We start from the raw sequence: 13159 nt of genomic DNA on the forward strand, positions 1-13159 counted from the left end.
AAAAAAAAAGCTAAACAATTCATCATAAGAACAGCATAGTGGATTTCCCATAGAAATAAATTGGAAGAGTTTTCCAAGAGTTTTTGAAGCAGTTTTTGAGCATAAGGAGCTGCTCAGAAAAACTCCTAAAAAAGCTCAGTGTGAACATAGCCTTTACATTTCAAGCTCAATAATAAGGTCCCATACATAATGAGTCTAATAATAACTGCCCAAATAGATCATCTTAAAAAAATAATGAAAACATTTCATAGATTTGTTTGTCTGATCTCCTCAGCTTTCGTTTGCAGAACTCCTTTCTCAAGGCTTCATCGATGAAGGAGAGGGTGACACCGGAGCTGTGTAACGCCTTTTCCCTTTTACATATTGAGCCTTCACACACAGATCAATGGAGATTATCCAACCAATTTAAGGCCTTGACTCACACACAACATATTTCACAGGATCCATAGCCTTCCAAGGGCTAAAAGAAATTTATGTGATTATTATACATTGTGCTTTCACCCCATCTGGCTACTTGCAGCTGACCCGTCACCCCTATGTCTCACAGATGCCCAGTGACACCAATGGACTCATTAAATTTAGGAAATACTTGTAGAATTCGTTTCTTTATTACCGGATCAGACATCTCTACTCATGGCACCATCTACAGACTTCCATTTGGACCTCCACATGAAAATATCTTCCTTTTTCTGAGACTTAATTTCTATATATCGTTGACTCTATTCACACTCATCATTTTGTGTCACCAGGTTTACATTGTCCCTGAATAAAATAGTCTGCATAGTGACAAAAAAACGGAAACCTAAGGGTATGTTCACACAATGTCTTTTTCAGGTGGGCCGGCCCCGAAACCGCCTGAAAAACACTTTGAAAAAGCTCAAAATAATGAGTCTATGTGAAAACAACTCGCTGTTCATATGTTCAGTCTTTTAACAGTTTCATGTTTCCAAAGTCGACAAGTGGTTAAATCAAGTGATCTGTCCAATCTTCAGGCGTTTTCCACTTGGAAAATACCAAAAACAGTACAATAGAAGTCAATGTGAAGGCTTAAAAGATGCCTGGAAAATGCCTGGGGGTCTTTTTGATAGTTTTGACATCGGTTTTGCTTGCTTTCTTCATTGTTAAATGGAGTTAAATAAAAAAAAAAAAAGCCACCAGAAAACACCAGCAAAAAGATGTGATTGACAGCTCCTCAGTGTGCCTCCTCTGCTGAGATCTGAAACTGCTCAGTACAAGCTGCCGCTGTCAGTTAAACTGGGTTTGCAGGGACTGAATACACTTGGACTCGAGCTCTCCCACACTTTAGCTGGACTCATAAAATACACATTTTAATAAAAGGATTAGACAGACATTCTGACATGGATTTTAAAAGTAAGTGCATCAGCCTCATCAGGTCTAAGAGACCTCCTAATCAAGGTCATTTGGATATATTTTTATTTTCAGGGTGTAAAGAAGAATGTTCTCGTTCACTGACAACAAGCAAATATCTTGAAAATGGCGAATTCAAATATAAAGGAAATATGAAACGTGTAGAATATTTTATTATACTAATGATTAATGGGGATCTGGCTTCTAGTATATACAGTGCAGTATGTATAAGGAGAAGGGGTTAATGCCGGGCTGTCTTATCCCACGGTGATCGGGGATTACTCTTTACCTGTTTAGTTATGAAGATTAATCAATAAAGATTTAATTATGTTGTTATAACCTCTGGCCTCGTCCATCAGGGAGCTGCCAAATAACATTGTGTCTGTAGGAGTCCAGGGGAGGGCAAAATGGCTCTAGGATCACTCCAGAATTACAGATATAGACAGGCTGCCATGTTACTCAATGCATGATTAATATTCATCACTATTCCCCAAACACTCTCCACAGTATTGTGCTGTAGGGCTGATACCTGCTGCCGCTATGTGTAATGGAGACTCCAGTCATGTGATGTGCATGATCTGCCTATATGTCCTAGGAGCGGAGTATAATAATGGCAGTGAGGTATATAATGGGTCAGTCCTTCCTATGACCGGAGTATAATAATGGCAGTGATGAGTATAATAGATCAGTCCTTCCTAGGACCGGAGTATAATAATGGCAGTGATGCGTATAAAAGATTAGTCCTTCCTAGGACTGGAGTATAATAATGGCAGTGATGAGTATAATAGATCAGTCCTTCCTAGGACCGGAGTATAATAATGGCAGTGATGAGTATAATAGATCAGTCCTTCCTAGCACCGGAGTATAATAATGGCAGTGATGAGTATAATAGATCAGTCCTTCCTAGGACCGGAGTATAATAATGGCAGTGATGAGTATAATAGATCAGTCCTTCCTAGGACCGAAGTATAATAATGGCAGTGATGAGTATAATAGATCAGTCCTTCCTAGGACCGGAGTATAATAATGGCAGTGATGAGTATAATAGATTAGTCCTTCCTAGGACCGGAGTATAATAATGGCAGTGATGCGTATAATAGATCAGTCCTTCCTAGGACAGGAGTATAATAATGGGAGTGATGAGTATAATAGATTAGTCCTTCCTAGGACCAGAGTATAATAATGGCAGTGATGCGTATAATAGATCAGTCCTTCCTAGGACCGGAGTATAATAATGGCAGTGATGAGTATAATAGATCAGTCCTTCCTAGGACCGGAGTATAATAATGGCATTGATCACTATAATAGAGCAGTCTTTCCTAGGACCGGAGTATAATAATGGCAGTGATGCGTATAATAGATCAGTCCTTCCTAGGACCGGAGTATAATAATGGCAGTGATGAGTATAATAGATTAGTCCTTCCTAGGACCGGAGTATAATAATGGGAGTGATGAGTATAATAGATTAGTCCTTCCTAGGACCAGAGTATAATAATGGCAGTGATGCGTATAATAGATCAGTCCTTCCTAGGACCGGAGTATAATAATGGCAGTGATGAGTATAATAGATCAGTCCTTCCTAGGACCGGAGTATAATAATGGCATTGATCACTATAATAGAGCAGTCTTTCCTAGGACCCGAGTATAATAATGGCAGTGATGAGTATAATAGATCAGTCCTTCCTAGGACCGGAGTATAATAATGGCAGTGATGTGTATCATAGATCAGTCCTTCCTAGGACAGGAGTATAATAATGGCAGTGATGAGTATAATAGATTAGTCCTTCCTAGGACCGGAGTATAATAATGGGAGTGATGAGTATAATAGATTAGTCCTTCCTAGGACCAGAGTATAATAATGGCAGTGATGCGTATAATAGATCAGTCCTTCCTAGGACCGGAGTATAATAATGGCAGTGATGAGTATAATAGATCAGTCCTTCCTAGGACCGGAGTATAATAATGGTAGTGATGTGATGTGTAAACCTGTAACTCACTGATTCTTACCTTGGATGGTGCGCTTAAAAAATGCTTTGCATGCCTCACAAGATGCCACCCCATAATGATATCCGGAAGCTGTGTCGCCACATACCAGGCACAGTCGCTTGGGGACAGACCTCAAAACACATTGCATGGTGGGGTCATCGCTCAGAGATGGGGGGCTGTCAACAAAAAGCTTCTCCCCATTATCATAAAATCCAAGTAAAGCAATAGGAGAATCCAGTCCTTGAGACTGTCCTCCTACAGACAGTCCATAGCTGCTGCTGGTGTCCGACATGCCTCCGGGACTACAATATCCCCCAGTGTCCATCTGTAGAGTCGGGCTGGTTGGTTCAGCTTTAACCTGAAGGTTCAGATTGTGCGATATCCCACACAGATACCTGAAAGAGAAAGGATGAGGGTCACCAAGCGTCATCCATGTGTTTTCATACCAAAATATAGTAATTATTGGATCTGATTTATTTAAACAAAAAAAATATATGATTTTTTTTAAAGGTTTTTGTTTCATGTAATTCACACGTGTGTGGTTTCCTACGATTGTCTTTCATCCTATTGATAAAACAATATGAACATATACAGGTGCATCTCACAAAATTAGAATATCATCATAGAGTTAATTTATTTCAGTTCTTCAATACACAAAGTGAAACTCATATATTATATAGAGTCATTACAAACAGAGTGATCTATTTCACGTGTTTATTTCTGTTAATGTTGATTATGACTTACAGCCATTGAAAACCCAGTAAATGCACTCAATACTTGGTCGGGGCTCCTTTTGCATCAATTACTGCATCAATGCGGCGTGGCATGGAGGCGATCAGCCTGTGGCTCTGCTGAGGTGTTATGGAAGCCCAGGTTGCTTAAGCAGCTTGGATTGTGGCCTCTCCACTCTTCCTCCAGACTCTGGGACCTTGATTTCCAAGGTCTAGTGTGAAGTTTCCACAATCAGTGTTGGTTTGGGGAGCCATGTCATCTGCTGGTGTAGGTCCACTGTGTTTTATCAAGACAAAAGTCAACAAAAAAAGAAAAAAGGACCCAGCATATAAAGCGCACACCAAGGCAATAAAGTATGTGACCAATACATGTAAATTTTATTGAGAGACAAACAGGTATACAGAATAAAACATTTAAAAAGGAAGGCACACCCCCAAATGTCCCAAACAGATCTAATAATAAATGCTGATACGTGGTCTTTGCCTATGGAAAATTACACAAAATTCACCAAAATGTACATAATAATACATAGGGCATGACCCAACAACCCCGAATCTGGGCGTCCACAGAGAAATGTAGCTATTTACTCAAAATATTTATATTTATAGATAGACCAAAAGGTACTATAAGCAAGGTGACCATCCATTATAAGAATAGAGGGGATATCATACCAACACTCACTCCAGAAGACCCCATAAGATCTGAGGAGCCGTGTAAATAGCCCTGATATAGGAGGGAGCAGGGAACCATCCAATATGAGGATGGTTAGGAGATCTAGACCCAAATAGAATATTGAGGGCAAGAAAGGAAAAAAAAAAAAAAGTTGAAGATAAATGTGGGTCGCCCTCGCGCCCAGGGTGGCGGGGTACTCGGTACCGTGCCCGCAGATCTCCACGAGTGGGGTTGTTGTCACGGCAGCTATGACCCGGTCCGTGGCCCTGGGCACCCATTGTAAATAGCAGAAATGTTCGTTGAATGATTCGTGACGCCACCTGTGGTGTTCGGCAAGAAAGGTGTTAAGCCGACGCTGCAGACAGATCCTCTGGGACAGATGGTGTAGTGCAGCAATGATGTTGTGGCCCTCCACAGGTAGGGCTGTAGTCCCAGGGCAGTGTAGGTGAAGAGATAGGGGAGAGACGTAGATGGTGCAGTGTCAGGCACAGAGATGTAGCAGTGATGAGGGTGTTGGCGCAGAAATAAGCGGAGGACACCAGGGCATGTAGTTCCAAAGCTTTACTCACAGTCTGTTGAGCATACAGGTGCCCGCATCCGTGCCGTGTCCTCCGGGTCAGGAGCTCAGCCAACTTCCAGGCAAGATGAAGTACTCCGTTCCAACACTCCGCCAACATATGTGCCTTTTCTGAACGTCTCCCTTTTGCGCCTATAGTGAAGTACTCTCAGTACTGAGTTACACTGGAGTTCCTCCTGTCAGATGTTCCTATGAACTCGACTTGTACGGCAGACAGCTGTAGCCTGCTTCGGGGACTCCTTGCTTCTAAGTCCCGGCTCACTCACGTTACTGTTGTGCCCCCAAGTCTTGTGTGGGAATAAAGTGGTGACAACTTCTATTCCTCCGGTGTCTGCTGCAGGACCATTAGTATCCATACAACCTCGGGGACCGGACTCCAGCCTTGCGCTGTGAACTTGGGAAGGGTTCTGCTCTAACCCTAATCCTCAGTCCTCCTTTTCTCCTTACGTTCCGTTCAAATCTATCTTTCTTATGAAGAGTCAGGCTTTCAATCAATGTCTCTTTCCTGTGCCAGCAGACCCAGGTCACTGAGGTCCGCTGCAGCACTTCATCCGTCCATCCCTCTCCGGGGATCTTCTCTCACAGACTGACCCCGACTGACTGACTGAGTCAGACTGACTGACCAAATCCTAAACTCTTCCCAATCTTTTGGTGCAGACTAGGCTCCACCCACCTTCCAGCACTCTTCGTGTTCCAAGCAGGGAGCCACCAAAGGGTGCTTTGCTACACTACCAAGTTGTGTGGGATGCAGGTGTTTGAGTGTGGTCAGGTGTCTCCACCTTACCTGAATGGTGGGGAACCACACCTCAGGAGGAGGTGCAGTACCTCTGTGGCGACTGAACCCTCAGGGGCACCACAAATGCCACAGTATATAGTAGAAAGTAAAGAAATGGTCACCATAAGGAGTAGTCCAAAATGGAACGTCGGGGGTCAGGTCGTCAGGAAAAGGTGGTCCCCGGACAGGGGAGGTGTGGGGAGCCCCACGCGTATCGCTGCTGGGTGCAGCTTCGCCAGGGGAAGACAAAAGTCAGCGCAGTCGTCTACCAGGAAATTTGAGAGCACTTCATGCTTGCCTCTGTCGACAAGCTTCTTGGAGATGAAAATTTCATTCTCCAGCAGGACTTGACACCTGTTCACACTGCCAAAAGTACCAATACCTGGTTTACAAACAACAGTATCACTGTGCTCGATTGGCCAGCAAACTCGCCTGACCTTAACCCCAGAGAGAATCTATGTGGTATTGTCAAGAGGAAGATGAGAGACACCAGACCCAACAATGCAGACAAGCTGAAGGCTGCTATCAAAGCAACCTGGGCTTCCATAACCCCTCAGCAGTGCCACAGGTTGATCACCTCCATGCCATGCCTCATTGATGCAATAATTGATGCAAAAGGAGCCCCGACCAAGTACTGAGTGCATTTACTGAACATACATTTCAGTAGGCCAACATTTCAGATTTTAAAATCATTTTTTCAAGCTGGTGTTATAAAGTATTCTAGTTTACTGAGATAATGACTTTTGGGTTTTCATTGACTGTAAGCCATAATCAGCAGCATTAACAGAAATAAACACGTGAAATAGATCACTCTGTCTGTAATCATTCTATATAATATATGAGTTTCACTTTTTATATTGAAGAACTGAAATAAATTAACTTTTTGATGATATCCTAATTTTGTGAGATGCACCCGTATTAAAATCCATCACACCTAAACCATGTTGTTGCTGGAGAAAAAAAGGCAAGGAACCCCACCAAAAATCGATGACACCCAGTGTGATAAAATACCACAAAAAAGCGTGCTTTATTTTTTTAATTTCCCCATTGACATGCAACCAACATATGGCCACAGTGCTCATTGCTGCAAAAAGGCAGGAGAGACACCTAAAAAATGCAAACTTCATTACAGTGCAGTAAGTGGAACCACCCTAAGGCTATGTTCACACTGAGTCTTTTTACTGAGTTTTTTTGAGCAGAAACTTCAATTTTTAGGGCAGATTTGGAGAGTTTCTGCTAAGTTTCTGCTATAAAAACGCCTAAAAAACCCCTCAGTGTGAACACACCCTTAGGCGGATTTTTTTTTTTTTAGACCAACAAGTCGAACATGGTTTTCAAAAGAAATCCATGAGGTTTTAGACAAGTAACCTAATTCATCATTTGCACTTTTTTAAGTCACTTTGTTTTTGTCTCAGGATATTTGCTAAAGTTTCTGTACCAAATTCATCAATAGGTGCAAGCGGTTCATGAATTTTGCGTAAAATTGAAAATGGACTTATCACTTCTTTAGCCTTTTTTACAGACTTTTAGTGCAAAAAAAATCGAACGTTTCGCAAAAAAAGGAAAATGTGCAAAAAATTCTGACATACATAAAATAACTTCAGGGTTGGGACTAGGAGTGCATTTGCACAAAATTTTTGCAACTTTTCAAAGAGTCTCAATTGATTAATCAGGCGACAAGACCTGGAAACCCCTAAACCACACTGACAATGCCAAACATCAAAAATCTAACAGTACAGGCAAATAAATAAGTGACTTCAAAAAGGGCGCAAATGAAAAGATGAACATGACAAAAAAAACATAAAAAACGCACAAAGCTAGACAAGAAAAGGAGCAAAAGCAATGATGACTCGTCCCCATGGTTTTAGATCAGACACTCTTTTCTAATGATTTTTTATGATGTTTTTAAAAGGTATTTTGAAGCTTTTATTTCCCAACTAGGTTCTTTTTGAAGCTTTTTCGTCTGAACAGTGTCAACTTTGGAGTGAATTCTGTTCATAACATCAACCATGATGAATCGGAGCCTGTATGTTTACTATGGGGCCTGTAGAGACGGACCAAGATATAGAGATTCTCAGGCTGCGCCCCTTAGACATTTACCCAGACAGTCTAAAACAAGAGCAATCTATTGCCCATAGCAACCAATCACAGCCCAGCTTTAATTTCACTAGGGCTGTTTTAGGCTGGTTTCACACTTGTGTCTTTTTGTGCTGTTGTTAAGCGCAAAAAACCGCATGCGTCTTTTTCCCCATACTTTAACATGGGTGCGCATACACTTGTGTTTGTACGCGTTTGTATGCGTATGCGTTTTTTTGTAGTGTGCGCTCGGGCGCACAAAATGCATCCTGTTGCATTTTTTGTGCGTCCGACTTGCCCCCAAAAAGCGCATGCGCACGTAATGCGTTTTTTTTTTACAGCAAAACACCCATTATATTCTATGGGTGCGCATACAATGCGCACGTATATGCAAGAACAAAGAAACAGGGATGGGCTATATGCGGGGGATCACCACAGACAATTATTCGGCTTTTAGGTAGACAGTTTTATTGAACATGTATAGACCACACATAGGTTAAAAACATAAAAAAGTCACACATGTGACTTGACAAAGACAAACTGGCTCACAATAGAACCCACACCCTATAGGTACCCTCCACAAGAGACCTGTCTATATATAAACAGCATACCAGTTGGTGGATGGTTGTGGTGATTTGAGATGGAATAAGTGGGCTTACAATAATGCCCGTCTATCTGAAAAGAAGAAAATCACCGTTATACAGATAACAATGTACTCCCTAAAATAGGTTCCATATGTATGACACATCACCGTAATCCACAATGCCCATCAAAGAAATATGTATGCGTATGCCCATGAATGAATAAGTATATCCTAAACCCCATATAGGGGACGACAAGGCACAACACCAATGATAGGTGGAGACAAAAGCCCCATGAATGTTGATATATCAAATAGCATTAAAATACAAAGCCCATGTGGAGTGACCTGGGGAGAGAAGATACCCGACGCGTGTCGCCACCCGCAGTGGCTTCGTCAGGGGTACTGAGTGCAGCTATAACACGTCATTAAATACATGAAGTTTGATGATTAGTGATCAAACATACCGGCTCACATGGCACTCAGGTGTTGTGACGGACTTCCGGTTGCCACATGCCGGCGCTTGTGCAGGGCTTTTTGATTACGGCTGATCACCGGCGCCTGTGTCTACAAGATGCCTATCTTCTTCTATGTTAGCCTGGTAAGCGACGCAGCTGTGCGTCACTAATCATCAAACTTCATGTATTTAATGACGTGTTATAGCTGCACTCAGTACCCCTGACGAAGCCACTGCGGGTGGCGACACGCGTCGGGTATCTTCTCTCCCCAGGTCACTCCACATGGGCTTTGTATTTTAATGCTATTTGATATATCAACATTCATGGGGCTTTTGTCTCCACCTATCATTGGTGTTGTGCCTTGTTGTCCCCTATATGGGGTTTAGGATATACTTATTCATTCATGGGCATTCGCATACATATTTCTTTGATGGGCATTGTGGATTACGGTGATGTGTCATACATAGGGAACCTATTTTAGGGAGTACATTGTTATCTGTATAACGGTGATTTTCTTCTTTTCAGATAGACGGGCATTATTGTAAGCCCACTTATTCCATCTCAAATCACCACATCCATCCACCAACTGGTATGCTGTTTATATATAGACAGGTCTCTTGTGGAGGGTACCTATAGGGTGTGGGTTCTATTGTGAGCCAGTTTGTCTTTGTCAAGTCACATGTGTGACTTTTTTATGTTTTTAACCTATGTGTGGTCTATACATGTTCAATAAAACTGTCTACCTAAAAGCCGAATTATTGTCTGTGGTGATCCCCCGCATATAGCCCATCCCTGTTTCTTTGTTCTTGCATATACATTCTCTTTGAATGGGCTGGGTTGGATCCCACTATATTATTCATTGATGGTGGTGCCCCTACCCGTGGTTTGCATGTTACAATGCGCACGTATGCGCAAAAAAAGCATGTTTTTAAAAAAAACGCACCAAAACCCGCAAAAAAACCGCACACAAACGCATGACGCGTTTGTGTGCGCAAAAAGCGCGCAGCAGAAAGACGCAAGTGTGAAAGTAGCCTTAGAAATGGAAGCCGTACTGTGATTGGTTGCTAGGAGACAGTTTTTGTTTTGGAGAGTTTTGATAAATGAGAATTGCTTTACCTGGAATACTCCTTTAAGGATTATCCCTTTAAATTATTACTGAGTGTTCACAGTGATTGTCCAACCTAAAGAAGCCATATGATAAATGATGACTATAAGGCCGGAGTCACACTACAGCGAGATTCGGCCGAGTCTCGCAGGTTAAAACCAAGCTCTGGCACCAGCACTCTGGAGCGCAGCGTGCAGCCGCACAGCAATACATGGAGCTGCACGCTGCGCTCCGGAGTGCCGGCGCCAGGGCTTGGTTTTAACCTGCGAGACTCGGCCGTATCTCGCTGTGTGTGATCACGGCCTAAGGGCCTTTATTGTTTGGCTCAATAGATGTCAACGGAAGTCTCAACAAATGCAACTTTATCACTATTCTCGAATGCTTTGTGTGAACAGGGATTTGCAGGGTGGTATCATCTCATCTATCCTCTCCATTAATTACATTATATCTAGGCCGCTACCAGATGTAGATAAGAAATGTAAGGAACCTTGGGCCGTAGGGTATGGCGGACCCCACACATTCTCATGATTGTCTGTGGTCAGCAGACCCCATTCCAATGGGACTTGACACAGAGGAGGTGGAAATGATATTGATAGCAGGGAAGGAGTCAGACCCCATTATAAAAGCTGACATGAAAGGAGAACCTGTTTCTCGCCTTCTTCCCTTGACATCTCGATCAATACCGCTCAATGGCCTTTGAAAGAGATGCTTAACATAGATTCTTTCCATTTGACTGTCAGCCCCCCTAGAGAATATTTGTAGGTAGGGACAGGAACCACCTAATCTCTCAGAACATCACAGCCCCCATTTTGTTTATATGATCGGCCACACGTCATTCCTTCTCAGCTACGATGAAATCAGTACTAGGACTGATCGGTGGGACCCCCCAGAACCACCACCAGCAGATACCTTAATATTATATTGTTCATCATCAGATAGAAATTCTTTGGGCACAGGGCTCATTACATTTGTGTACATTGCCGACACCAGACAGTGTCCAATGGTGGGCGCTAAAGTTTTTAATGGGTGTATATTCTTTGGGAAGTGCCGTGTGCACTGCTAGACATGTCTGACAGCTAAGTTAAGAGAAGGGGCCACAGAAGGACCAAATTGGGTCTCTTGTATGAGGAAATATTTTAACAGCTAGACATTAAAGGGGTTGTCTGGTTATTATGCTTTGCTTATATAGCGCCATCATATTTCGCAGCGCTTTACGGACGTTATCATTGCTGTCCCCAATGAGGCTCTCAATCTAAATTCCTTATTGGCATGTCTGGTAAAGATAAATGATCACCTAATCACTGGATAGGTGGGGTCCAACAACTAGGATCTTCACTGATCAGCAGAATGGGACACTTTTATCCTCATTCGAATTGAGCGTCAGTGCGCATGTTGGACCACCGCTCCAATTATTCTTTATGGGACTGCTGAGGCTGAGCATAGCGCTCGGCTTTGTCGGCAGTCCCATAGTGAAGGAATGGAGCGGTGGTCAGGAATATGTTCTGACTTTCAATTCTGATAGGGATAAAAGTGCCTCATACTGCCAATCGATAGGGGTCCCACTCCATATTAACAGAATCAGATGACTTTCAAATGTGTATGAGGGCCACCTGACAAATGTCGTTTGAGGAGAAAAGGATCTGGCCTATTGGATAACCAATGGTTTTGTTCAGCATCAAGATAAGCTGCTGGCAGAGGAATCTAGCAGAAGCTCCCTCACAACACATAGATGCTCGGCCGAACACCCCTGTGTATGGGGGAGTTGGGAGAGATAGCTGTCAGTCAAACGATCATTCCACTGTAAGGAGAAAGACCTGGCTGCGGGTACCTGTACCAAGCCGGGTCCAGAACTATTGAGGCTGCCTCCCCTGTTGCCAGGGGGAAGAAATGAGGAGCCAGACTGACCTCATGACCCGGGGAGGCGGAGTTACATAAAAAGAAAAGTGCGCACAGCAGCAAGCAGTTTGGCGCCAACTCATAGCAGCGCCCGGGCACCAGCGCTGCGACAGGCTGCATTGTTTGTGCCCCGCCGCCTGCAGAGGGACCGCTGCACAGGGAGGTGTCGGGTGCTCAGTAACTGCTGGAAAGAGAGGTGCCGTGCACTCTGTGACTGTGAGTACTGTGTGGCGCCCCTGAGGGCTCAGTCGCCACAGAGGTATGCACCTCCTCCTGAGGTGTGGTACCCCACCATTCAGGTAAGGTGGAGACCCCTGACCACACTCCAACACCTGCATCCCACACAACACAGTAGTGTAGCAAAGCACCCTTTGGTGGCTCCCTGCTTGGAACACGAAGCGTGCTGGGAGGCGGGTGGAGTTTAGTTTGCACTAAAGAGCGGGAAGAGGATAGAATAGAGTTAGTCACAGGAGTCTGACGAGGTCGGACCTGTGTAAGGAGATCCCCTGAGAGGGATGAAGGAGGGAAAGTGCTGCAGCCGACCTCAGTGATCTGAGTCCGCTGGCACAGGAAAGGAACACTGAAAGAAAGCCTGACTCTCCGTAAGAAGGAAATGATTAGTACGGAACGTGTGGAGAGAAAGAGAACAGATGATTGAGGGTTAGAGGAGAACCCCACTCAAATTCTAGGCGCAAGGCCGGGGTCCGGTCCCCGAGGTTGTTTGGATACTTATGGTCCCGCAACAGACACCGGAGGAATAGAAGTTTGTCATCACTTTATTCCCACACAAGACTTAGGGGCACAACAGCAACGAGATAGAGAGCCGGGGCTTAGAAGCAGAGAGTCCCCGAAGCAGACTACAGCTGTCTGCCATACAAGTATAGTTCATAGGAACATCGGACAGGAGGAACTCCAGTGTAACTCAGTACTAGGA

At 43.7% G+C, this 13159-nt stretch overlaps 1 protein-coding gene across 4 annotated transcripts in view; it reads right to left on the bottom strand.

The window, feature by feature from the left end:
* Positions 1-13159, bottom strand: part of LOC141052086 (estrogen-related receptor gamma-like) — a 71359-nt gene that overhangs the window by 21624 nt on the left and 36576 nt on the right. For 2 of the 4 annotated variants that reach the window (XM_073549299.1, XM_073549298.1), the window contains exon 2: positions 3376-3749. In XM_073549299.1, coding sequence (XP_073405400.1) covers positions 3376-3679 — 304 coding nt within the window. In that variant the 5' untranslated portion in view covers positions 3680-3749. Of the gene's footprint in view, positions 1-3375; positions 3750-8797; positions 8858-9233; positions 9346-13159 lie in introns of those variants that run through there. The other 2 variants (XM_073549297.1, XM_073549296.1) reach the window with 2 other exon arrangements.

Source organism: Dendrobates tinctorius, unplaced genomic scaffold (genome assembly GCF_039654945.1).
Source record: "Dendrobates tinctorius isolate UK_male_01 unplaced genomic scaffold, ASM3965494v1 ptg000158l, whole genome shotgun sequence".
In the NCBI taxonomy this organism is placed as follows: Eukaryota; Metazoa; Chordata; class Amphibia; order Anura; family Dendrobatidae; genus Dendrobates; species Dendrobates tinctorius.